The sequence below is a fragment of the Triticum aestivum genome, chromosome 3A, assembly GCF_018294505.1.
Source record: "Triticum aestivum cultivar Chinese Spring chromosome 3A, IWGSC CS RefSeq v2.1, whole genome shotgun sequence".
NCBI lineage: Eukaryota > Viridiplantae > Streptophyta > Magnoliopsida > Poales > Poaceae > Triticum > Triticum aestivum.
In genome coordinates, this window is record NC_057800.1 from 194271146 (window position 1) to 194298538 (window position 27393).

Below are 27393 nucleotides of genomic sequence, written 5' to 3' on the forward strand. Positions count from 1 at the left end.
CATCTTTAATCCAGTCTGGAACACAAGAGGTAGCATAGCACAGTGTCGCCCCGGGACAAAGCATCAGCCACAATGTTCTCTTTTCCTCTTTTGTATTCAATAGAATAGTTAAACTCAAGTAGCTTCACAAGTAGTCTGTGCTGGATTGTCATGCATTGAAGGATTTGTTGGTCAGTTTTGATGACAAGTTTATTGCCCAAAAAGTAGTGTCTTCACTTTTTAATGCCTCAAAATAGCCATGGCTTCTTTTTCATATATAGATTGAGCAGCTGCTTTAACTCCTAAACATTTGTTGTAGAATGCTAGGGGTTTAGAGCACCTCCAGCCGTTGGCCCCCCAGGCGGCGATTTTACGCGCCCCCTAGGGGTGAGCCGGTGCTAAAATCGGCGCGGGGGCGACCGGGTTCCCGGCCCCTCGCCCCAGGGTCGCCCCCGACGCGGTTTTTTTTAAATCTGAATTCGGCAAAGTTTGGCTAAATCCAGCAAATTGAACAGAAAAGTTCGGCTAAATTTGACAAACCTGATATTAATATTCAACATGTTCGGCGTTACATAAATTATTTTAAAAACAGACTTCTACGGGACGAAGAAGTCGCTGAGCGCGGCGAAGTCGCCGACGTCGCCGTCATCCTCGTCGGCGGCGGCGGCCTTCTCCTTGATGGCACGCCCGCCCTACTGGACCCCTGCCCGGCGTCTCCATAGCGGACCGGTGGTGGCGGCGTGTCGTCGTCGAGGACGACGACGCCTCCCTCGTCCCGGCCACGGCGCCGAGCTTCAAACCGCGCGTAGGCGGCGCGCTGGCGCTCCAGCTCCGTGCGCGCCCAGTCGTCGCGCGCCCATTTGAGGGTCGCTTCGTCGTCGAGCCCGGGCTCCGTCTTCACGACGTGGAGCCCCAGCTCCGTCTTTGGCTTGACGAAGCGTGGAGGGGCCGAGGAGGAGGTGCGCCGGCCGCCCTCGTTGATGACGATGCCGGCTCTGCGGGTGCGCCGATCGAGCGGCGTCTCCGCGGGGGGCTCGGCCTTGACGCCAAAGAGCGCCGGCGAGCCGAAAGAGTGGGAGGAGGAAGAGGAGGAGGAGTCGAACCTCCTGCGCTCCGGTGAGGGGGGGGACGGCCGCCGCGGCACGGTATGCCAGCGGCGGGTTATTGCCGCCCTCGAGGTACTCCAGCACCTCGTGGAGCGTATGGCCCGGGACGCCCCACGAGAGCGGCGGCCGTCGTTGTTCTTAACGCCGCCCACCACCGACGCCCCGTTCGTGGACGCCAGCCGATGCGCCTGCCACCGCTGGAAGTAGTCCGCCCACGCCGCGTGGTTGTTGGCGGCGTACTGGGGGAGGGCGCGCTGCTCCTCCGTGAGGGACGACCGCACGTGGTCGACCTCGGCGGCGAAGACGCCGAGGCGCGCGTCGACGTCGGGCACCGAGGGGATGGGGACGCCGCCGTTGCTAAGCCTCCACCCCATCGGCCCAGCGCGCATGTCCGGCGGCGCCGGGATGTTGGCCTCGAAAAGCAGCCACGCCTCCCACTCCTGGAGCGACCGACGGCCGAAGCCGTTGGCCGCCGCGGCGTCGTCGGGGAAGCGTTCGGCCATCGCTAGAGAGGGAAAGGAAGGGAAGAACAGGGGAGATGGCAGAGCTCGACGACGCGGACGGGAAAGAGCAGAGACTCGGCGGCGGCTGGTTTGGGCTCAGACTGGTGTGGCCAGCGGCGAGGGGGAGCGGCGGGTTTTATAGCCCACGCCGTGTGTACGCGTGGCGGGAGGGGAGGCGTCGCCGCGCCGCCCGTGAGGAATCAATGGCAAGGCTGACCGACGACAACCTTGCCATTGATTCCCCATGGGAAACCGAGGCGCTCTGGGGGAAGACGAGGCGTCGTCTCGCTGACGCGGCTGGCCTGCGGCTCTTTCGCGCCAAAACCGCTTGCCCCGGCGCCCCCGCCCCCCAGCGCGCCGGGTTCGGCCTGGGTACGCCGGCGTCAATTTCGGTCCAAGCCGATGAAAAACAGGCTCTTAAGGGCGCGACTGGGCCGATTTTTTGGCGCCGGTGCGAGAAAAACGCCTGGAGAGGGCCTGTTGGGGACGCGGCTGGAGATGCTCTTACCACTTTCCATAAAAACTGCTCCCAAACCTGTCCCACATACATCAGTCTCCAGGACAAAAGGCCTACTAAAGTCAGGCAGAGTTAATACAGGGCAGGGGGTCAGTTTTGTTTTGAGTACTTCAAATACAGCCGTGTGTTCTTGGGTCCATTGGAAGGCGTCTTTCTTAAGTAGAACATGGAGTGGCCTGCATATCTTAGCATAATCTTTGATGAATCTCCTGTAGTATCCAGTAATACCCAGGATTCCTCTTAGTTTAGAGATTGTAGTAGGGATGGGCCATTCAACAATGTCCTTCATTGTTTTGGGGTTGGTAGTCACACCAGCACCTGTGATCACATGGCCCAGGTATTCACCTTGTCTGTTGCAAAGATGCATTTGGGCAGCTTAACTGATTGTAGGATTTCCAATGTGATCTTGAGGTGTGTCGCATGCTCCTCTAATGTCCTGCTGTAGACCAAAATATCATTAAAAAAAAGACCAAGATGAATTTCCTGAGATAAGGTGCAAAAACGGTGTTCATGAAACTTTGATAAGTTGCTGGAGCATTAGTTAGCCCAAAGGGCATAACCATGTATTCATAGTGAACCATGTGAGTTTTGAATGTTGTTTTTGGTATGTCAGCACTTGCCATTCTGATTTGGTGGTATCCAGACCTGAGGTCTAATTTACTGAAAATTGTAGCCCCGTGTAGTTCATCTAGCAAGTCCTCTATCACTAGCATAGGAAACTTATTCTTGATTGTAATAGAGTTGAGTAGTCTGTAATCCACAGAGCCCCCAGCTCCCATCCTTCTTTATGACCACTAGATGACCCGTTGCGCCCATGGCGCAAAGGGCGACAGGAAGCCAAGTATTGAAAGAGTGTATAAAAAAAATCAGACACAGATTGAAAATGATACATAGTGTTCTAAGAAGCTAAAGATTGATTATTTACAATGCTATTAGGAAGGAAAGTAGATAGTCAGAGAGGCATGATGATGGTGTTTTGAAGTGATGAACATTACACGTTTCATTATAACTGTTGCTCTTAGAACACTCGATGGTATATGTTAGTGCTATAGCTCTTGAGCGGAAGGTGGACGCTAGTAGGTAGGGCATGTGTTTTCCTTGGGTAGCATATTTGGTGTTGTTGTTAAGTAGTTGATGCTTCAAACAGAGAGAGCAGTATAAACAGATAATTATAGATAAGGGTGGCATTATGCATGTTAATAGATGGATGTGCAGCACATGAGCAACAACAGTAGAGGTTACATAGGCAAGAGCATAAGTGGTAGCTGTTGAAAAGCAACACATGGCATCGTTGAAAAACAGAGGAAGGTTTCATCTTGTTATAGAGCCTGATTAGGAGTTCTTGGAGCGCTAGATCATATTTAGATACGACTTGTGTTGTTGTCAATGGTTCATCTAAAGGCAAATGCACGATGAGAACCAGGCGCTGCTTTGTGGTGACCTTGAAGCGAAAGACGCAGATGTTTCCTTAATGGATGTTTGCAAGGTAGCGGAATTCTGACCAGTTGGTGGTTATGGTGGCTCTCTTGTCGGTTCCTAGCATGATGCGACATTTGGCGTGCAGTTCACTGTTTGCAAGTTTCACCTTGAGTGTATCATCATCTGGGTCAATGTAATCCTTCAGGTTTTTTCAGTGTAGTAAACCTGAAAATACTGGTGAGAGAAAGGAATTAATTGAATGTATTGCAGACTGTAGTTCGACTCTTACATTGAGAAGGTTCAAATATAGATAGTGAGAATAGTTATTACTCCCTCCGTTCCAAATTACTCGTCGCAGAAATGGATGTATCTAGAACTAAAATACATATAGATACATCCATACTTGGGACAAGTAATTCGGAACGAAGGGAGTAGTAAATAATAGCAGGAAGCAAAAGAAGAGTGCAGAGCATGCTACATTCTTTCCTAGGTACAGTATAAGATGTAAATTGGTTGTTTCTGCATGTATGGCACTCTAATGAAGGAGAACAAATATAGGACGGAAGAAAACATACACATGACCCTAGAATATTAGTTACTAACCGTTAATGTTCATGCTTGACTTTTCAGATACATGTAGGAACTTAATGAGAGTCGCTGCACTGGTACTAATAGCAATGTATTAAGTTTTTTCTAATATATTTTGCAATAAAGTCAATTTCCAGAACAAAAAGCACACTGTAGGTTGTACTTGACATGATCAGTCAGGCAAGTACTTTAGTTGTGAGGTATAAGCAAAGATCATTTTCTGTTTCAATGAAGTGGGAGGAAGGATGTTACCACGCGCTGGCCTGGCTTTGAAAATGTTTTGTTGATGGTGCACACATAGTATTTGATGTCTGCCTTTTTGCGGCGGAACATGGCAAACAAGGTGTTCACATGGTGCTGATAGAGCTTAACTTCATTGCCCCAGTGACAGTATTTTTCAAGCTCTCCGCAGTACTGGATAGCAGGGGGTGGCCCTGATTTAGGTAAGAACCAAATGAAGGAGCATATGTAAGAAGACTGAATATTATTTATTGTTAAGAGACTAAGCTTTCACTAAGAGAAAAGCTGAATCAAGCTGTAAACTTATGGTAGGAAAAATAAAGCAAGCAAGGTAATTAAGCTGAGCATTATTGATAGGAATGATATACGGGTTTTTTTGGGTTTGAAGCAGTAAATTGGCGTCGGAGAAGTATAGCAGATCATAAAAACTATTATTATCAGCTGCAGCTCGTAAAGTTGGGAAAACATAGATGATTGTAGAAAAATGATATAACAGCAGTTAGATTACATCCTGCCTGAAAGAGTCATCTTTAAAGGAAACAGTAGAAATGAAATGAAATTTCTTTTTGGAATATGGTCATTTTCATTTCAATGGAGAATAGCAGAACAGAATAATGTGTTGTGCGGTGTTGTTTTATATATGGTGAGTAAGGAATGGGCTCACCGCGAATGATATACTCTGGATGCTCACATTCTTCACCCTGTACAATTGTTGAGAGAATTGTTTGAGTAATCAGAAACTTGTTTGTTGGCAATAGCAATTGTGTAGCTTAATGGCGATACAATTTAATCATGCACTTTAAAAGAAAAGGAAAATGGATTTAACTTGTGTGATTGGGTGCTTTTATAAATGGTGATTATTCTGAATGTGATCCGTGATCCAGCAAAGAAGCAATAAAAATACCATACAAATTTGCCACTAAGGTAACACTATATATATATATATATATATATATATATATATATATATATATATATATATATGTATATATAGGCCTTACCCAAATGGAGAAGGAAAAAAGAATGGGAAAACTTCCTGTATTAGTATGTAGTTGAACAGAATATTTTTCCAAAAACGGGACACAGTATCTCCAAACTTGGCATCATAAACGGCAGACACTAAGCTCGTGATCATTTGTTGAACTTTTAGTCTGGCACGTAGCAGTGTCAATATCATGGCCAGATCTTCTCTCAAGTAAGTGAAATCCATGTTTTACTTTCTTGCTTTATAACTTAGTGCATCCTCTTCCAGTATCAGAAGATGATGAACTCAGACATGATGTTGTATATGGATAAACAAAAACAAAGCAGATTATATATACATATAATCATCTTAATAAAGAATTGCAATAGCTAAAGATTAACAAATTAAATTATCTGAACCCAAAGTGCCGTGAATAATCTGTATATTTATTGCTTCTTCTGATCTTAGCTACCACTTTCAAACCCTCAGTATATGTAGTGCACTTGACCATCTATTTGGAACATTCTGCTTGCACTGGGGGTGTCTAAGCATGGGAGAGGGGAGTTGCCATGATGTTAACATCACACATCGACATTACTTCATATTACAAAGCAAATTCCGGAGTGGTTCTTGGTCCACCAGCCATCTCACCGAAGTCGACATTGTCGCCTCCGCATCTGTACCCTCTCCAGTTCCACCATCGCCAACAGCGTAGTCAGAATATTGATAGTAACAAAATACACCAAATGGCCCAAGGCCCTGATTCATCATTTGGTGTATCTAAGAAAATTCATTGTTGGTGTATCTAAAAATTACTATATACCAAGTGATGAAAGGGCCAAACTGCGCCAATTAAAGATTGCAATATTTCTTAACTTTTTTTATGAAACAAATGAGTTAAGTGCTGACCAAGAATTAAACCAAAGTATGTCGTCCTAGTTTTATGCAAACGCGAGGGGTGTGTGGATATTGTCTAAAATGCAACAAACTTGCATAAATTCTCATATATGCAGTTCTTTATTCATTCCCACGTTTTTCATAATATTTAGAAGCACAAGATAATAGTAGTAGAGGACTGAAAGAGAAAATAATACCAGAGGTAATGAGCATTGAGCAGCACGAAAAAACCATGTGGAAAAGGCCTATTGTATTTTTACATCTTCCAGATGCTACGGATAGATACCACAGCCCGACAAAAATCCATAAATCTACCGCAATAGTCAATTTGTACTGTATCAATTTCTTGTCCTAACCAAAATTCATTGTTGGTGTATCTACAAAATACTATATACCAGGTGATGAAAGGGCCAAACTGCGCCAAATAAGATTGCAATATTTCTTATCTTGTTTTTTTTTTGAAACAAATGAGCTCTTTGAATGCAAAGAACAGATAAGTGCTAACCAAGAATTAAACCAAAGTATGTTCTGATGTAGATTTGTTACCAGCATCTCTAGCATAAAGGAAATCAATGTCAATAACAGCCTCTAAAATCTCAGTCCATAAAAACTAAGATGCTCCTCAAGTGTTTTTCTGTTTCCATAGCAAATCATCGAGCTTATTATAGCAGCATGAACAGTCAATACATTCCATTAATACGCAGACTAAAATACATACCAGGTGAACATATGGTGGAGGATGGAGTTTGAATTTGGCTCTCGCGAAGCTGGGGGCGACTGCGGCCCCGCCGCCGCCCTCGCCGCGCCCGCCCCTTCCCTCTCCCCGCCGGCAACCTCCTGCCCGCCGCCTGGCCCTCCTGCCTCCTCCTTGGCCGTCGCCCCTCCCGCTCAGCCCTCCTCGCCACCTGCTCCGGCCCCGCTGGGCTGATGTGGCCGAGGGCGACGACCGCGAGGCCGGGTGGAGCAGCGCGACCCCCCCCCCCCCCCCCGCGGTGCCGGCCCTCTGCTGCTGGCCTCCAGGGGGCGTCGGCTGGCCGCTTGGCCCGCCGTCGGTGATGACCAAAGGGCCCGCCTTGAGGCGCCTCGGCGTGGGGCGTCGCAAGGCGTTCCGACCTCGGTGCCGCCAGGTCCTCCTAGCGTGTGGCGGGGCCGCCATCCCCTCGAGCTCGTCGGTGTTCGCTGGTGCCTGGGTGGCCGGCCGATCTCGCCGCCGTGGTCGTCCGCCACTCCCCCTTCAGGCCGTTCGTGGCCCAGTTCGCTGCTCCCAGATCTGCTGACGCTCGTTATTCCCCCCTCAGGCGCCCATGGCTTGCCCTGGCCGCCCCAGCGGCGTTGATGGCGGCGGCGGCGGCGCCGGCATCGCGGACGAGGGTTTCCCCCTCGGCGACTGCTGCCCCCCGCCCGTTGGGCCTCACACCGCTAGGCCCGCGCGCCGATGGGCCCCTGTCCTGTGGCTCGTGCTTGGGTGGCTGGGGGCACCCTGGGCCCAGGCCCACCCCTCAGGCCGGTCTGCTGGGCCTCCCCGGGCTGCGGCCGGGTAGGGGGTTCATCTAGCCCCCCTGTGGGTTCCCGATCCAGCCTCCCCACCCGTTCTCCGCCACAAACACTACTGTCGGCGGCGCCCCATCCACCGTCTCGGCCGCCCCCCGATCCCCCGCCGCCGCCGCCATCGACCCCTCCTGGCCCCTCTCGTGCGGTGCCAGCCATGCCCAGGGAGTGGGGCGATGAGGCGCCCCGGGCCAAGCATCGCATGGACGACCGCCGTGACCCATCGCGGCCCTCTCCTGATGACGTCCGCCTTGAGGAGGCCAGCTGCCTCCTCTCCTCTCACGACGCCCGCCGGTCTCCTCCGCCCCCTTGATCGCCAATCTCCGCCCCGCCGCTCCCTGGGGCGCAATGGTCGTCGCGACCGATCCCGCTCCCCGCCCCCGCCGGACCAGTTAGGTGTGGCGGAGATGCGCATGTTGAGATGGATGTTGCACACAAGGACCGAGTCCAGAATGATGATATACGAGATAGAGTTGGGGTAGCACCGATTGAAGAGAAGCTTGTCCAACATCGTATTGAGATGGTTTGGGCATATTCAACGCAGGCCTCCAGAAGCGCCAGTGCATAGCGAGCGGCTAAAGCATGCTAATAATGTCAAGAGGTCACGGTAGACCGAACTTGACATGGGAAGACTCCATAAAGAGAGATCTGAAGGACTGGAGTACCACCAGAAGGACCGGAGTATCATCAGAGAACTAGCCATGGACAGGGGTGCGTGGAAGCTTGCTATCCATGTGCCAGAACCATGAGTTGGTTGCGAGATCTTCACCTCTAACCTACCCCAATTTGTTTGGGACTAAAGGCTTTGTTGTTGAAAAACATGCAACACTGACCAATGAGACCATGTATAGAAAGATGTGGGGCACCTCGATCCTTACATGCAACTCTTTCCCATGGGCATGATTCTATCAGGGGTCATGGGATATAGCGACTTGAAAGTTCAACACATAGGTGACCATATAATACCCAGTTCTAAAACAAACTAGAAAGGAGCCGCACTCATGGTGCACGCCCATGGTGTTTTTATCTCATCTACCGAATTGTATTTGCAAGCCAAATTTTGAATATATATATGCTAAGTGTGTAACACAGATTATCTTTTTAAATAGTCGTGATTTACTTCATAATACCGCCAAGCTACTCTTACCAGAAGGTCCATACATATGTCCAACTATACACCAAGGATAGTCTCGGGGCGACACCTTTTCTCCACAATCCTCCCTCCCTTCCTCCACCCTGTCCCACTTCATCCTGGTTCACCCTCGATGCTCCTCCCACTCCATCATAGACACATATTCATCTCCTCCTGCTTGTTCTACTCCCACCGTCCGGGTTTATTAGGCCCCCTTTTATTTTGGGCAAAAGTTTGACCTAAAAAATTAACTAACAAAATATAAACTATATGTCACAAAAATTCTATTGTTGGAAAGCTCTTTCAAATACAAATCCAACAGTACAATTTTTATAGCATATGCTTTATATTTTTGTTGTCTATAGATGTCAAAGTCTGACGCAAAATACGAAGGGGCCCAATAAACCCGGGCGGAGGTAGTACTTCTGCTACACTTAAGGTACCTCACGCCATCTAGAGAGAAAGGATAAGAGGGAGACCCAAGCACCAAGGTTCCCTCACCTTCGCAGGTTGCTCCGGTCGGCGGGAGGGACCAGGACCTTGCTCCGTGTGCATACAACAGTAGTTTTATTTTGTTCAATTAGGGGTTTTGGCTGCCCATGGCTTCAGCTCTGGCTGTGGCTATGCCGGAGACGAATAAGGTTTCTCCAGATCTCAACATGGTGGCTCTCTGCTGTTGGTGTTGGATCCGGGCAGGGGCGTTGTCCCTGTTGATGGAATGGCAGTCGTATTCGCCATGTCCAGCCCTTCTCATCCTCTTCTCTTGAGTGACGATCCAATCTCGAATGGTTGTTCTGGCATAGCATGGTGACTTACTGGCTGTTGATTTAAGTCTTGGTGGCTCCACAGGTGATGCGGAGTTCCAGTTGTGGCATGGCTCACAGCGCGCCACCGCCATGTGCAAGAGGAAGATGGCGTTGGCTTCCCCAAGGATCCGGTTGTACTTTCTACTTACTTTTGGAGTGTCCTTAAAGGGTTGGATTCTTTTAATACATGGCAAATTGGCCTTCGCAAAAAAAAATTTATCATCCTGCTCCATTGCCTGCACTATGTTCCTGATCGGCTGATTGTGAACGCCATCATCCCTTCTTCATTAAGTTGCTATATATTTAAAGGTTGCAACACTTCACAATACATATTAAGAACATGATAAAAAAACAATACATAATTTAAAGGTTGCAACACTCCACTCAATGTATTTAAAGGTTGCAACACTTCACAATACAAAATGGCAAATCATCATGAATCAAACATTTGTCATACGATCTGTTCTTTATCATGTTCTTCATATTACCAATGGGTATGCTATCTAACTTATAAAGGATGAAGGGGTAGGTAGTCACAACGAAGGCATCGAGCGCACGGTACCACGCGAGGGAAAAAAGACCACCGTATTGCGCCGCGCGTGGGGTTGCAGCGCACCACGCGAGCACAAAAAACACCGCACCGTGCGAACGCTAGCCCCAATCCACAGCCCCGCGCCCCTCGCTCCTCCCTCCCTCGTCCGCCCCGAGCCACACGCACACCCAATCCCCTCCCCTCCAACCCTAGCCGCCCCGCTCCCCTCCCTCTCCACGGCGCCGCCGCCGCCTCCTCCCCTTCTGCCCTGCTCTCCACCGTGCCGCCTCTTCCTCCTCTTCACTGCCCTCTCCAGCGGCGGCAAAGAACGGCGGCGCTCGATCCGATCTGCTGAAGAGAAAAGATGAGAGAGGGAGAGAGACAAGGAAGGAGAGGAGGGAGAAAGATAGAGGAAAGAGGAGAGCGAGGTGTGACGGCGGATGAGAGAGGGTGACCGGAAGGAGCGTGACGACCTGCAGACAAAGGGCGGTGGCGGCGCCGCTCGATTTGATCTGCGGGATAGAGAAGATGAGAGGGAGAGAGAGAAGGAAGAACATGAGAGGAGGGAGAAAGAGAGAGGAAAGAGGAGAGGGGGTCGACGGCCAACAGGAGAGGACCACCGGAAGGAGTGCCGCCGGCTCGTCGTCTTCCACCGCCGGCGTCGGCCTGCACCGGCGAGGTCGGGCGGGACCTTGCTTCCAGGGCGGCTTGACCACAGTCTACAGGTGACCACGTCCCTTCTCTCCCTTCTCCCGTATGTATCTCTCTATGTCATTTCTTCTCCTTTCTCACACGAAGAAACACACAGAACAGTAAAAATGGAGGATTTGGGGGCTGCTCAGTTTTGGAGTAGCAAACCATGGAGGATATGGGGCTGCACGTGCTTGGAGCAGCAAGCCATGGCAAAGAAGGTGAATAAGCAACACATACATGTACTGCTCAAAAGATGCATGTTTGGAAATTTTGTTTTTTGTTCTTAAGATTTCTTTCAATTGATCTGTACCTAGCAATCCCGTGTGCTTGCAATCACATATAGTTTTGGCCATGTTGCTACGAGGAAGCTTCCTTCAATTGAATCGATCCTCTCATTAGCTCATGGAGGGCATTGGCAGGAACAGAGTGGTCAACTGAATCTGATTGTTCATATATTCTATGGCTATATCAGTGCTTATCTGAGTTACATGATTTCTTTTGCAGTACTGCCAGGGGTGGCTGTTTGTTTACTGAAGGGGGTGTTGATCTGCTGCCCCTTGTTCTACACTCTGTCCAAGTATGAATTTGGATGCATGCTTACAAAGAATTATCTGATTACATGTTTGATGCTCTCTAAAAAATTGCTACAAAGATTCATAAGAAACTTCTCGTGATAGATTTACCATTTGGGATATTTCCAAATGTTTACTTTTAATTCATTAGCATATGCATATCCTCTGTTTTTTTAATTCATTGTTGCCTCCTGTTTATTGTTTATGTTTGCCTTCTGGTGCTTCTGGTGTATGGGCAAAACAAGTCTGAGTACAAAGTGGTGAATTGCATTTCACATGCCAATATAAACAAAGAATAAAAAAGAAAACATGGTATTCTCTAACACAAGAGCATGATACCTTGGGTCCATTGGTGCAGACCAAGAGCAAAAAACTACCTATGCTGCAATAGCTTCAGTGGAAGTACAGTCAGGTGTTTATTTTTTTTACAGTTTTATCTAATTGGCTGGTTATCCACTTTATCTTTTGTACCTGCACATATAATCGATTCGCTGGCCCATACTTGCATGTTCTATAATTATCTTGGAGTGCTAGCAAGTAATTAGAACATATTCTTGGTCCATACTTGCATTAGAATATGCCACATAGAAGAAGGTGGCATATCTTGGGATAAGAATGGCCACATGAGCATTCTGTCATGATATTGTAATTAGTGATCGATACTTGCGGCAGTACTGCAATGATGATATGTTGCATGTTTGCACATGATGTCTGTAAATTCTTGATCTTCGTCGTGTCTCCTGCTTACTAATAGTTCAACTGAACCAATCTTTTTGGTCTTATTGCTATGCGCTTATGATTAATTGCTCTATTTCTTGGTTGTTGTATTGTAGGATAGGGAGGCAGAAGAGAGGACATGTTGAAGAATCAAGGGGGACAACCACTATTCAGTTTTTCTTTGTTATTGCATTACAGGATTGTAGGGTGTTTAGATTTTAAATGCTGGCATTGATCGAGCTGTTAACTGGTTTTTAGTTCTGATTAGATGCGAATCATGTTTTAATTATGATGAGATGCAGAAATTGTTGAGACAGGGCATGAATGGTATATATTTTAGCCGTGCTTTTATTCCCTTTTGCCCTTTCCAAAGGGACTACTCTACTTTTGTTGACCATTAGTATATATTTTTCAGATCCAGATCCATTTATCTAATGAGAGGTGTATCAGAGAAATAAAAAATATATTGAACTACAGTTCGTGACTTTATGCGAAGAATTCTAAGGGAGCAAGTCATTTTACTGGGGCTAATAAACCCATACCCCGCATCTCGTCTGCCCCGGGTGCGGAGGCGAGCTTCCCGGCGATGGCGGCAGCGCTGGATTCGATCTGCAGGAGAGACAGGGAGGTGCGGCTTCAAATGGGAGAGGGTCTTGAGACAGCTTCACAAGTATTTATGATGATCGTTTGCATGGTGGGTCGTGCTAGCAATGTGCTTTGCATATACATGATTCAAATATTTGTTAGGTGTTTTAGTTTACACATTTCTCCTGAAAATCTGTATATGTGTATGCAGCCATTTTTTAATTGGCTATGATTCTTTTTAGTATTTTAGTTTACACATTTCTCTTGAGAATCTTCATATCGAACTGTAATAGTATGTATAATATAGGTTTGTATTTTTCCATTCCTTCTTGCCCAGATCTTCTGTTTCTATACCATACTGTTCTCGTGTCATCCCGTTAGTTCTTATAGGGCCTGCAGATCAGCTGGGAGGAGCAGTGGCAAGCAGCAGCAGCGGTGGCAAGTAGAGGCAGTGGGCAGCAGAAGCCCATACGCATCTGCTAGGCTGCGTGAACTGTAGGTAAGCTTCTTAATCTCTGATATCCTACTCCGGTGTCTGATTTGGACTGAATTCGTGACCGTGTCATTGTCCAACACAGATCGATTGAGTGCCCGACCAGGATTTAACTTGGCTGCTATAAGATGGAGGGGTCCTCAGCCGGAATCTCCATCAATTTGCGTCCTTGGGCCATAATCTCCATCAAATTCCGTCGAAATTTGCACGAAGCGTCCAATGTCGCCACAGAGTTTGCCGGAGGAACAAGAACATTGGTCCGTCCAGTGTCGCCTGCAGCGGCTACACCAAAGGTATTTATCCCCTTGAAAGCTAATCACCTCTGTCTGCCGCGATATATACTGTTATACATGCAGTTTTCTTGCCACTTATCAGTAACCGTATTTGATGCTGCATTGGCTGGTTATTAAATCCTCAATCTGTTCCTTACAGCATAGGGTTGGATTACCTGAACTTTTCTGCATTTTTCCTCACAGTTGCTATGTCTGACGATCACACCAAATCAGACGCTGCACTTGAACACTATAAACAACAGATCAGATTTGTTGTTGTCCGGATAAATGTTCAGTCATTCCCTGTTGGAACAATCAAATCTTGATGTCGGTTCCCAATTGAGTTTCCTTCTATTTACGAACTTAGGTAAAGCCAGGTTAATGTTGTTTCCAGCCATTTGTTTTACACTCCATGTGAATACTAGAGCTTTGCTAGCTACAAACTGCTGAGCTAACAAGCAGGAGAGATAATTATTGTAGAACTCCATGCATTGGTTTTGCTGTCTTAAGTGTGTACAAAGTTCAATCAGCGTAGTGTGTATATCATTCTGATTAATTTCAGCTAATCAAGCTGATGTGAGATAACAAGGACAGATAATTATTGTAGAACTCCATGCATTGGTTTTGCTGTCTTAAGTGTGTACAAAGTTCAGTCAGCGTAGTGTGTATATCATTCTCATTAATTTCAGCTAATCAAGCTGATGCTGTAGCATTGGCCATTATTGATCTTAATTTGGCGTATTTATGCTCAAGTTAGCTGCGTGTATTCCACAGGGCCACATGAACAAGGATCATGCGGACGCTACAAAACTCATCGTGCAACACTCAACCTCTGTTAAGGCAAGTACAATATAGAGCTTACTTACGTGGTATCTGGTCATGAATGCGACTCTGCAAGATATACTAGAAAACAAGTTGTAGCTATATTAGTTTGTGAAACAGTTATACTATTTATCTTCTGTTGATTCCATACTTAAGTTTCTTTTTGTAACCAAATAACTGTAGTATTTTAGTTATTGGATTGTGTGTGCTCGGTCACAATGATATATTTAGTTGAAGATAGGAATGTTTTAGTTCAAGCATATGATAACTTGAGTGCAGCAGTAGATAAACATTCACTTACAAATTCTACTCCAAATGGACAGTAATAGTAGTACGTGGGCAGTGTAAAATGTGTTTTTGTTAGTTCAGTGAAAATTAGAGATCAACCTGATGGTACTTCATTTTTATTCTAATATGCCAAATGCTATTAAGGAAATGAAGTTTCTTCCTCGATCAAGTTATCAGTCCTTGGTTCACTCTTGCCCTTTGCGCTTGATGAGACGGGTGAGGAGGAGGAGGAGGAGAGTGTGGGGGCATCTGGAGAGGAGCGAGGGGTGAGAAGATGAGAGGGAGAGAGATAAGAGGAGGGACGTGAAGGGGAGAAGAGGGGTGTGGCAGGGCCGGACCTCCTGCCCGGACAAGGCACGCGGCGGATGCGCGACGTCATTTCTTTGGTATTGTCTCCTCTCTACTGCTCCCCACCCATCCCTTCTTCCAGATCTCTTCTTCTCTCATGTACTCCCCTGCTGGTGAACGCAAAGGGATGGATCTGGCCACCAGGTCACCTAACACTTTCTTTAACCTTGTTGATATATGTTGCTTTTTGGTTACTAACTGCTTATTTTTTCCAGGGACATGCTGGGCTTGCTTTCATCCTATATGCGCAAGATAGAAAAAACATCAAGTGGAGATATGGGGAAAATCTGGGCTTAAGAATGGTAGGCTATTTCTTCTCGTGTATGTTGTTTACCTTGGTTGTTTATGCTTGCTAATATTTTTCTTGTATATATCTGTTTGTAGGTTGAGTTGTGGATATTTTGCTCAAAGCATTCTGGAGTCAGAGGAATTAGCTCCATACACCTTGTCAATGGTGTTGCTGAACAGGATACCACATAAGTTGGGCTGGATGATGAAAATTCTGCTCAAATAAGATCTAAGCGCAAGAGTAAAGACAAATTCATGAACCTCACACCCATGAGCTCAGGTTTGTCCAACCTAAACAAAGCACAGACAACAGAGCTCGTTACCTCAACATGTGATGTTAGAGGCACGGAAAATCAACAAGTTCAATGCACAAATATGGTTGTTGATCAGCCTACATGGGCTGGGAATCTTGTGAGCAATTCTGGTGATGTTTCTACATTTCTTAGAAAGGTACCTGCTAATCTTACAGAGCAAGATTTTTGTACATATGTTTTGGTGTTATTAGTTAAGTGGGTTTTATGCTTTTACTTGGCAGCTAATTGACCAAGGAAAAGTTAGTGTTGGTGATATACAATCAGAACTGAGTCTCTCATCTGAATCGTTGGAAGCTGCTCTTGAGGTAATTTGTATTGGATTTATGTACTTTATAAACTGTTTCTCTAGGTTGCATGTACATAACTTCTTCTAAACATGATTGGGTCCGTTTTTCAATGTTCACTATTTGATTTTTTCCGATAAACATGATTGGTAAAATTTGACAGTTGTATGAAAAACATAATGGTAGAGATAGAGTTAACTCTAATTTATGATTTTGACATGTTCTGTAGTTATAAGTGATAACAAACTTATAAGTCGACTGAAGCTTAGCATAGGCATATAGCTCTGTCTATGTAGTGATGTCATAATATTTTACATGCTACACTGTTTAGGACTTAAATCCTACTACCTCTTTAACCATTTCCCTCTGAAACCTAGGTTAGAATTGTCCCCTGTTAAGTGGTTGTACCAGCTACTAAATTAGTCACGCACACATGTTCGAACTGTTTCTTGCCTCTGAATCCCAAGTTAGGATTGTCCCTTGTTAAGTATGTGCTTGTACCCGCTGCTAAATTAATGACACACTTTCATTTTGGTTGCAGAAAATTGGGGGCAAATCATGGCTGGAGCATATGTGAACTTGGCCTCCGGTCATTTATTCAGGTTTCTGGTTTTGCTTGGGAGAGTACAATGTGTTTCCCTTTGTTTATTTAAACAATCTGTATCTAATTCCTGTGAACCAGATCGTGCTTGTGAGAGTAGCATGTGTTTCCCTCAAGCATGTTGCTTGCTGGTTTTAGATTATTGATTTAGTTACATACATAGACCGTTTGGATGGTTGGCTTGCCTATATGTATAAAAGAAGGTGTGATCCATTTTATTGTTCGGTATATGTGTGTCAAGGAAATAAGACAGACAACATGTCTGTTCCCTTGGATATATGCTACCAAACATAAAATTCTTTTAGTTTGTTTGGGCGAAAGAAATTGTTGTTTGAGTTATACGTCTTAGATACCTCTGTTCACTACTTTACTGCTCTTTCCTTAATTTCGAGAGGACACAGGAGAGGGAGCTACAACGGCAGGAGAAGAATGCAACGAGGTGCGGTCTTCTGTTCGATGCCAAGGGCCTATCCGGCAGCGATTTCCTCTGTGAGTACTCCACTACATGCCTTCCGTCGAATCCTGAAGATGTTGCTAGCGTCTTGAAGGATTACTTATATTTGCTCCCTAATTTCCTGGATTATACCAAGTGAGTTGGATCATCCAGGGTTGGCGAAACTGATATTCAAATTTGTTCTGTTCTTTAGACCAGATATTAGCCCTTTCTCTCTATTTAACATATTTCAAGTTCTCATGTTACATTATAGTAAATATTCAATTCACTTCTAATTTGTAGACAGGTCATTAGCCTTTTCTCTCTATTTAACACATTTCAAGTTCTCATGTTACATCAAAAGTACGCTGGTTAGGATGTTTGCAACATGCCGTGTGTTGTAATCTTTGTCCACTGTACATGCACAGATTAAATACTTTCATTAGTACTTTTACATATTTCAAGTTCTCATTGTTCAGTTTGTTGGTTTAATAGAGAATGTTCCTGATCCTTACTTTCATAGGTACATTTAGAAGTCACAATAGAGAAGGTTCGTAGCCTTGGCTCCAAAGCTTCAAGCTCTTATAGAAATTAGAACTGAGGGCCTTTTAAAATGAGTCCTGCATAATATTGTTGTTCAGTGGGATGCAGGATTTTTATTTGTCTGATCGGCTATCCTTGGTGCTGATTTACGTACCGATTTCATCATCATATGACTACAATAAAGAAGTTGTGTGTATAAATATTTCTAACTGCTGATACTTTCAATCAGTGATTTCAATTCTGTTGGCCTCCTTAAGATTGCTTGGGAATGTGAGGCTTAAATTTTTTAACCCTGTGCAATGTGCTTCTCGGGTGTGGATTTGTGTCTAACTAATTAACGGTTCTATTAATACAGATATGTCCTGGTACATTATATGGGTATTGCATCGCTTGTATTTATAGTAAGTGGATTTTTCTCATATGTTTCAATATGTGCCTGAATAATATTAATGTACACTCTTTCAATACATGGTTTACCCTTGGCCTTTGCGCCATTGGCGCAACTGGTCATCTAGTATATTTAAAGGTTGCAACACTTCTGCCCCACTCAATGTATTGTTTTTACTTCTGCCCCACTAATGTATAGCATGCTATCATGATTACATGAGCCATGTGACTACTTTGTTGGATATCTCAAACGGAGCTTCAATAGTTTTTGCTGCTGCACAAAATTAATAAGCACCTTAGGCATACTACCAATTCTGAAAATACAAATGTGTAATGAATCTAAGGATGTAGCCATAAACAGGATGGAGAAAAAAGTAAAAAAAAGGGCAGCCCGGTGCATGTAGCTCCCGCTTGCGCAGGGTCCGGGGAAGGGTCCGACCACTTTGGGTCTATAGTACGCAGCCTTTCCCTACATTTTTGTAAGAGGCTGTTTCCAGGACTTGAACCCGTGACCTCTTGGTCACAAGGCAGCAGCTTTACCACTGCGCCAAGAAAAAAGTAAAGGAACATAATTATTGAACAACCATGGCAGATTGGATATGAGGAGGATGGCCGGCAAACTAACCAGGGTATGGATGTACAAAATAAAATGCATACAAATTGAATCGATGAAGGGTAGCGAACTCTTGACCTATGAATTATGAGATAATATAGGATGACCTTTAGTGTGACATGGAGATGATGGGCGTTGACAGCCACATGAGCCCTTCTGGCCTCCTCAACTCCGGGGTCTCCCTGCCACCGCCAGCCACCTCCAGTGCTGCTTCTGCCCTGATGCATGAATCGGGGGTGAGAGGAGAGCAACCAGAGCTAAAGCGTCCCACTCCTAAGCTCCAGGGAGGCTGAGCAAGGTCTATAGAAGATTTCCTTGGAAACAAAGGTAAACAAAAATATCATCATACTGCAAAAAACAATTTTAGAATTAGGCACAATCCACAATAAAACAGATGTTAGATCATTTCGATGCAAACTTTTGTTTTCTTTTATCACCAATAAACAATAAGGCACTGGAAATATTCTCTATCTGGGTTACTAAAGGAACAATTTGAGAGCTAATTCTCTGCATGTACTTAAACTACTGCTGCGTGCCACACCAAATGTATGGTAACGGTAAGAATTTGCTACCACCGTAATACAGGATGGATAGCTAATTATTAGGAAAAGGGTTTTAATCTCCTACTTATAACAATGGTATCCCTAATCAAAATTAAAACAGTGCCCATAAAAGCATATAGATATGTACGTTCATCAGACATTTTACCATAATTTATTAGTACCCTAGTGATATTCCACCCAGCAAACTGAACTCACCCTTTTTTACTGACATGTATGATTTATTTTTCTAATAACATCACTTTTGCACAAATCTCAAATATGTTAGGGCAAATGCATGAGCTTAGTATGACATGCAATCTTCCGTTCTATGTTAGTTGACAGTAATTATGCCACAATAATAGTATGCCAGTTCGAGAAAATGCTCAATGCCAAAACAATTCTGAAGCTAGGAAATATCCACGGATTCAAGCTTCGGTAGCATTCGTGGGAGCTACTACAATGTTAGCTTCAAACACTACTCGGAATCACATTGATAGCAATCAACAACTTTTCTGTTTCCAAGAACTCTATTCCTAGCTTCATGTAATGAAGTTTTCTCAGTGAACAATGTGCAAGCAAGAATTGACTTCTAGAGAATTGAACTTGATATAAATATAGCAGTCATATAAATGTGAAAAGATTACATAAATAGAAGACCTTATTTAAAATATAATACCTATAGCGGTCTCTATCAAGATTTTGGTTACCGAGGACATTTTTCTCGTGGGTCACTCGGAAATGCGGTTACCATGGTTACCGCGAAATTCCGAGTAAATTTCGGACAAAATTTTATTTCAAATTTTGAATTCAAATATTTTGGACCAAAAACTAAAAAAATGAATTTTTGACAGCATAGCTACTGTATTTATATCATATCATCAGTTTACACAGCATATATAGCAACACAAACTATACTTAAGAGACCAACAACACACATATCAGCATAATGACCAACAGAAACATAGTCTTGCTGCCACGGCCATGACCTCTGCCTCCGGATCTGCTTGGTAGGCCATGATGGGATGTGTCAGTTCAGCAGACAATGGCATATAGCAAGACTAGGACGCAGCAGACAATGGAGGTGTGTATTAACAAGGCGGAATATGAATCAAGGATTGGGAAGGCCATGAACGGACACATCCCCTCTGCCACTGCCATGACCTCTGCCTCCAGATCTGCTTGGTAGGCCATGAATGGACACATCCCCTCTGTCCTGACCAACGGTGATAGACGCATGACCTGCGCCATGGACGCCGGTGACGACAGCCATCCCTACAGTTCACAGCTCGCCATCACCCCGCCCCATCCCCCTTGCAACAGACGCCATGACGAAGAGCGCCGTACTGCCCCAGATGGAGGCCGTGGAGCGGCGAGAGCACGTCCATGCTGCAGCTGGACAGGGAGGCAAGGGGTGGATTGGTCGCCGCCTCACTCCCGCCGCGCCGGCCGCCGCCAAATTTTCATGGGAAAGGGATTTGGGGAGAAGAGACGAGAGAGAGACTGGGCGTTTTCGGTTCCTAGGGTTCGCGCTTGGCTGTGAGTAGCGACACGCAGCGTGGCTTCGCTGGCTCTCGCTGGGCCGGGCCAAAAATTCAAAACAGGCTGATTTTTTTGGCTCAAGTGAGGCGCAGCGAGAAACTCGGTAACCGTTTTTCTCGAGCGGTACCCAAAACCTTGGTCTCTATACCCATCGAAGATGACTGCATTTTCCATGATGGCTCACATTTCACCAAAATCAACACTAATCGAACCGGTGACCTTCAAGAGAAAAAGGACATTAAGTATATGTAGGTCATACTATTTCACTAGTTTCAGGTACTATCAATTTGTCACATGAGACCCACCAAGTTTTTGCACAATCAATCTTAACAACATATCAAGCAATTCCACCATAATATTCTTATTAGTCTCACTACTACTTAAGCTTGAAGCCTCGAATGCAAGTTATAGAACTACTAATACCAACGCTAGTTTAGTATGCTCTAAGTTGTCACAGTAACTTCATGTGAACTCTAGAGAAGATGAAATGATAATTTCTATTATCCAATGATCTGTTGGGTTTAACCAAAATTGAATGCTGAATATAACCACCTGATCAAAGAGTCTTTTCTGCGGCTCAAAAAATAACTTTATTAATATCCTCATCCTCTCCCTCGTCCAGCTCTGGCTGCAGTCAGAAAAAATATCGCCACGGCCATGATTTGAGTTAATCAGGAGACGTATGGAATCACAGACAATTATTGAAAACAATGAGGTGATGATCTATGATGCATCTGTTTTCTCAAGGATCGTCAAAATATGTGTTCAGTTGGTTCACCCTACAGGAACATACGATGCAAGACGAGGGTCAACACTCCCACGCCTGATCAACACCCACCCACACCCCCTCAAGGTTTCGAATTCACAGCCTGCTTTCAGCCCTGATCACGGCAGAATTCCAAAATTTGCCTGGCTTAGTTGAAGTAATTGGCTTATATCATGTAAACAATGTACTGTCTTCACAGTTCCCAAGAAAATGAAAAGAAACAAAAAATTGGAATCACATAAGAAACGTATAAGGCGTGGATAACAATATGTTTCACACTAAGAAACATATATGATCTGGATAGCCCTGTTTCACACTATTTGAGAATTTTGAGAAATCCAGGCATATAAAATGGATTACGCTACAAATCAAACGTCAGATTTTTTTTTTAGCATGGCAAATCGAAAGCCTGAGATGGCAAATTATGGTGTTGCGAGGATGGCAATTTCCTTTAGCAAGCAATGGCAAGTCCTTGCAATGTTCAGGTTTTTGCCAGGAATTGCAATGCTTGCTAAAGGATATTGCCATCCTCGCGACAACATAATTTGCCATCCTGAAGTCAGTTTTTTAGCATTTCCGTATAAAATTGTAACTAACTAAATGACAAAGAAATAACCTTCAAATAGACAAACTTATCATGAATCAGGCTTTTAGGAACCATACCATCTCTGGAAAAATGTCAATACTGTGCAACTTGACCAAAGTCCTGTCATGCAAAGACATCTGTGCATAGTAATATCCATATATTGGTAAAAATAAATCTTTTCCGGGAGTTTGATACTGCTGTGTAATCTGCGGTACTGATCTATGCAAAGAGCCGTTTTCTGGATACCCCATAACATTTATCCCATCTGATAGATTCTTACTGCAAACTGAAATTTGACTATATGAGCGCCTCAAATTACTGGAAAGTGAGAAACCATTGGACATGCAGTTATATGCTGGGTTACTGTATGAATGCTTGAAATCAGGGGACATCCCAAAACTGGATTCTAGCCCATAGCTTCAAACTCAACTGCGGCAGCACGAGGAATGTAGTCATTGGAGAACTCCAGAAGTATATCTCCTTGGACACCATTGGACTCGGGAAAGTCATCAACATCTTCTACAATCAAAGCACAGAGCAGTGTACTTGTCAAGGGAGCCATTTCACCAAATATTCCTTGCCCCTGTGCCTTTTGAGATGTGTTGTTATGATTCTTGCCATTATAAGACAAAATGTCAACAGATTCTCTTGGTCCAACACCATTTGCTTCCCCTTGATCCAGCAACAAAGAAGAATTGGATGGAGGTAGAACCTGGGGAGGAATGCTCAACCTGCAAATGAAAATAATATTTGAAACATGGATATCAAATTCAGATCTTTGCAGTTCAGGGTAGACAAATAAAGGAATACAGAAGTTGAGGATTTATTGAAAACATCTTGCACGATAAGAGTAGGGTAGACATATAAAGGAATACAATAGTTGAGGATTTACTGAAAACATCTTGCACGATAAGAGTAGGGGAGTGGCAGAAGGGGAAGTGCCATTGATGGTGGCCCATTGTAGTTAGTGGATGCAGTTAACTTATCTTCTTCGTGCTTATTAGACATGCCCATCTCAAGCTCTTCCAAAAATATTATCTGACCAGAGACTCCGGTAAGTGATGATTCACCCCAACACAACAGGTCCATTGTACCAACTTGTAAGGAAAATAAAATCAAACCTGGTTTTTTAAGAAGGATAAATCTTCAGAGCTGATGAAAGTAAGCATGGGTGATATTTTCTTCCAAAAAGGACCAGCATACGCACCAACTGCAGAAAAGGACAAGGAATTCATCAACCATGAAATATAAAATTGCATCTCTTTGCATGGCAAATAGATAACTAGGATATGTGCAATTGCACACCTATGGCACCATGGGCAGCATTTGCAGCAGCTAGAAGCTCTTCTCGGTCATCTTCAGATTCACCAACAACAAACAGCTTACCATCAGGATCAACTTTCAGACAAAAGAAACCAAAGATCTTCGATGGTAGATTAAAATGTCTATCAGCAAACCTGTAGCATCCATTGACCCACAATTCAGAATTTCTGAGTGCTGAGATGATGCTTTGCGGTCCGAACCTTTCTTGACGGCCTAACTTACTGCACTAAATTAAAGACCATAAGTTTCAGATACAAAAAACAATACACATGTTCGCTAGAATTCAGTCATTAAGCATCTTTCATTCTTTTCAGATGCAGGTCTTACACTCTTTACCAACTTCCTTGTTTCAGTGCTGTCCAACTTCTCTTTTGGTATGGATGAACACCCTTTAACATGCAAAATAGTGCCTCTTCCACTCCTCCCTTGACGACGAATACTACCATCTTCAAGTTCTTCTTTCAACGGAATCCTGCTTTTCTTGGACGAGAAAATTAAATCTGATGCCACATGAGCTGAATTTGCCCCCTCATTCTCAAAGTCGCCACTGTTTGTGGCTTTTTCCTTATTCCTGTGTTCAGTAGCAACAGACCCTTCACTTTCTGATAGACCAGCTGGAGATGTAACATTATCCATTCTAGATGGGCCAGGCGTTTCTAAAGCTGGCCTAAAAGCAACATCAATTGGTGATCCTTCAGATACGGGTTCATCAAAATTTGACACTGGTGATACAACATTTGCTCTTCTTATCCGTGACATTTTCTGTGGACGTTATATCTTGACATGCCCAAGTTAATTTCTTAGCCTTTCTTCATATGAGTTTCAGATTGAAGGACGTCACTTACACATACTCCCTCCGTTCCGAATTACTTGTCTTGGATTTGTCTAAATATGGATGTATCTAGACTCATTTTAGTGCTAGATACCTCCGTATCTAGACAAATCTAAGACAAGTAATTTGGAACGGAGGGAGTACTAGTCAACTGAGGGTAACAAACAAATTATAACCTTGCACTTACTGCATATATACGTACAGAACATACATAATACAAGTCATGTACCACTAATCACTCACCAGAAGTCTAGTAGCAGCTCTGCCTCAGCAGGTTCTACCCAAGAACAGTCTCTGCAAAAGAACAAAGAAAAAAGACCATCCACCAAACTACACAGTGAGAAACTTAGATGTGGCCACGACCAAGAATAGATGGGAATCAGCGATTGCAATTGATCTCACCTTCAGTCCCGATAGTTCCAGAGGCATGACGTAATGAATTAAGACCTGCAATATAGAGCACCGGTCATGAGGGGGAAAAGAAGTAAGGACGGTAGGAAGGAAAGCCAGAGAAATAAAAGCAAGGGGGGTGTGAGGATGACCTGAAGGGGTGCCTCCCCAGGGCTGTGTTTCCACCTCTGGACGTCATGGTCCTCATCTGGTGCACCAAAGCGGTCACAAATGCGGAGGCAGCGTTGAAGAGGTGAGGGTGGAGGTGGAGATGGCACCACCTACTGGACCTTTTGCCCCTCGTCTTGGACACCCAAAGATGGGGGCTGAGGAGGAGCCGGCACCACTCACAGTGCAGAGGAGATGGGGGAGGCGGAGGCATGACACATCGTTGCCGTAGGGAGGAAACAGGCGCGGCGGCGGCAGGGAGAGGAGGTCCATAGGCGGAGGTGGCTGAGAGTGGAGGCATGGAGGCGGAAGCGCCGGTAATGCAGGCATGAAGAAAAGTGAGCGCCAAAGCGCGTTGTGTGTGGGAGAGAATGGAAGGATGCAGCATTAGGGGTCGGGGAGATTTCTTCACCGTGGCAATTTATTCGTCCTTCCTATCGGTTACAGCGAGACGCAACAGTTTCAAGAGGCCAAAGGCTAGATCCAACAACCCAAACAGTTCGGATGAGCTGTCCGGTCTAGATCTGCTCCCCACTATTCTAACAATTACCTGTGGTAATGGGACACGGACGATTAAATGAAGATGTCAAATACCAGAAATGAACATGCAGTCATGCACACTTCACATATGAAGTAGATCCTTCTTGACAAGTATGATAGTAAATGATAAACTAAGCAAAAAACATTATACAGGGATTATTTTTCCCCATAAATATTGACCCAACAGGTCCCTGTATATAGGGATCCAAAGTACAAAATCGAAACCATAAAGCATAGTAGTGAATACAAAAAAACTAACTGGCAAATAAAAACAGATTTGGAGAATCAACGCATCTAGCTACTTTTCCCATCTAACGAAAACCATGGTTTACATACAAAATTGTTTTACTTGTTCAGCATGTGCAATTGAAAGGCGTGAACTTGAGAATCTAAGAATGTGACAGACAGTATGTAGTATGCACAACAGTACCAGCACTCTTTAAAGTCAGTAGTATGCTCAACAGCATCAAGATACACAATTGTCTTACTTTTTCAGCATGTGCAATTAGAAGGTGTGAATTTCAGAGTCTAAGATTCTGACAGACAGTACGTAGTATTCACAACAGTGGCAGCACTTTTAGAAATCTGTAGTATGCTCAACAACATCAACACGTAGAGATAATCATCTACTTGTAGAAAACACATAATGAAAATACGGCATATAGAACATAAAAAAATCCATCATTTATACCCTGACTGCATAATAATAAGGGGATATCTCTACAGCAGTGCACTGCTCCTAAAATCGACCAACAAATCACCAGTCCCTGGACAGATCTTCTCCAATCGTCAATCCATCGATGCTCCCTCCTCTGTGGCCTATCGTTTCCTAGCCACGCCACCTCCACCGAGGCAGCCACTGCCCCTTCCCATCGGTTTGTACAGAAACGCGCAGCGGCAAGCCTCGTAATCTTCCAACACCTGCATCCAAGCGCTCCCGCCACAACAACCCTAACTGTAGCCCTGCCGCCGCAGCCGCCAACCCCGTGCAGCCCGCTCATATTACTCTATGTATTGTTAGCTAGTAGAATCTAAGAGGGTAGCTGAAAAAACTAATCTTTTGGTTCCAAAACAATCAAGCAACGAAGAACAAGATGTGTGTGTCAATTTGGGGTTCGGATCTCCCTCACAGGAGAAGCCTAGTTTCTATTATCCGCTGTGCGACAAAGGAGGAGGGAGTAAGCCCCGCGAGATATACCGGGCAGTAGGCCGCCGCGGTTGAAGCCGCCGCTGTCGCCTCCGGGCCGTGCCACCGCCGCCGCCGCTCGCCCTCTGGATCGCGCGAGAGCGAGGGGTCAGGGTGAGAGGCGCGTCCTGTTTCTGTTGGGGGGGGGGGGGGGGGGGGGCTGGTTGTGGTTGGGCACGAGGGGGAACGCGCCGAGACGTTTCCGTGAATGAAACCTTTTTTTTTTCTTTTTGAGGGAATTTCTGTGAATGAAACTGAAGTTTTATGTTTGTTCCTTCTGTCCCGAAGAGCCGCATCTACTTGTGTCAGGCGCGGGGGAGTGGCTCACCCTGTTGGATGTCAGCCGGCTGAGCACGAAACACGTCGCTTCATGGGAGGTAATTAGTACCCTCGGCAGGAACCGAGTAGTATGAGATGTTGTAGTACTAGTACTTGTGAAATTGAATCCGATTCTGTTTAGCTTGTAATAATAATATAATGCCTTCCCTTCTTTCGTGATCTAATCATCTAATATATTGCAGCACGCCAACCCCGAGATGAACATATCTGGTGTGGCATGGAGCCCCTCGCTTAATGTTATTGGCTACACCTCAACTGAAGGAACCACGGGTACAGACCGCTTAGCTTTTCCATTCTAGTAGTATCATTTATAGCCTGGGCAAGCAAGCAATCGCACCTTTATAGGAGTATGTTTTATATTCAAAAAAATGCAATCGCAAGCACCAACACAGTGTTATGGTCTATCGTGCAGCACTATTGGATTTGAGGCGCAAGCAGCCTGCGGATAGGTTACCTTTTTTGCTTGGTTTTACACATCAACTGTTGCTGTGCTTTCACTTCCGTTTTACTAATAAATGTGTTTGACATATAATACATCAATCTCAGCACGGTGATACAGTCCAGGCGCTCTTACTCAGACATTATCTTTAACCCTAATAACCCAGATCAAATGGCAGTTTCTTGTGATGATGATGATTCCAGCCTTCCAACAGTCACGGTAACCACTCATCTTTCCTCGTGCATTTCTTTTGTTATTA

General features: G+C 44.9%; 1 protein-coding gene and 1 long non-coding RNA gene across 45 annotated transcripts; one reads left to right on the plus strand and one right to left on the minus strand.

Annotated features, from left to right (window-relative positions):
- Positions 1 to 2087: 2087 nt before the first annotated feature.
- On the minus strand, positions 2088 to 26500 carry LOC123060936 (protein argonaute 14). Of its 28 annotated transcripts, none has more exons than XR_006428303.1 (15): positions 24615 to 26355; positions 24475 to 24519; positions 24316 to 24366; positions 23568 to 23811; positions 23375 to 23461; positions 23223 to 23273; positions 23039 to 23127; positions 22810 to 22955; positions 21995 to 22648; positions 21118 to 21193; positions 18592 to 18702; positions 5017 to 5053; positions 4368 to 4546; positions 3691 to 3758; positions 2088 to 2541 (listed from the first exon to the last, which is right to left on the minus strand). XR_006428303.1 is itself a non-coding variant. In XM_044483802.1 (4 exons), the coding sequence occupies exons 1-4, from the start codon at positions 7367 to 7369 to the stop codon at positions 3726 to 3728; spliced, it is 690 nt and encodes a 229-aa protein (XP_044339737.1). In that variant the 5' UTR covers positions 7370 to 10274; the 3' UTR covers positions 3264 to 3725. The 28 variants fall into 28 exon arrangements, 2 of the variants coding, with proteins under 2 accessions (XP_044339737.1, XP_044339738.1); XR_006428302.1 differs by having other exon boundaries at positions 2088 to 2544; XR_006428299.1 differs by having other exon boundaries at positions 2088 to 2544; positions 3608 to 3758.
- LOC123060938 (uncharacterized) lies at positions 10386 to 17978 on the plus strand. 17 transcript variants are annotated; one of them, XR_006428306.1, is made up of 15 exons: positions 10388 to 10956; positions 11040 to 11163; positions 11429 to 11501; positions 12330 to 12540; positions 12629 to 12907; positions 13189 to 13297; positions 13377 to 13584; positions 13768 to 13930; positions 14338 to 15059; positions 15237 to 15323; positions 15406 to 15759; positions 15845 to 15928; positions 16449 to 16509; positions 16910 to 16997; positions 17465 to 17771. It is a non-coding gene; the product is annotated as an uncharacterized lncRNA (long non-coding RNA). The 17 variants fall into 17 exon arrangements; XR_006428314.1 differs by lacking the exon at positions 17465 to 17771 and adding an exon at positions 17840 to 17978 and having other exon boundaries at positions 10386 to 10956; positions 12330 to 12907; XR_006428322.1 differs by lacking the exon at positions 17465 to 17771 and adding an exon at positions 17840 to 17854 and having other exon boundaries at positions 10386 to 10956; positions 12330 to 12907; positions 16910 to 17097.
- Positions 26501 to 27393: the final 893 nt, after the last annotated feature.

Coding starts and splice junctions, on each gene's coding strand:
- LOC123060936 (XM_044483802.1), bottom strand. CDS start 7,369: ATGGCGGCCCCGCCACACGCTAGGAGGACCTGGCGGCACCGAGGTCGG. Junction 5,054..6,931: donor CTCCACCATATGTTCACCTG/GTATGTATTTTA, acceptor ACAATTGTACAG/GGTGAAGAATGTGAGCATCC. Junction 4,547..5,016: donor TCCAGAGTATATCATTCGCG/GTGAGCCCATTC, acceptor TACCTAAATCAG/GGCCACCCCCTGCTATCCAG.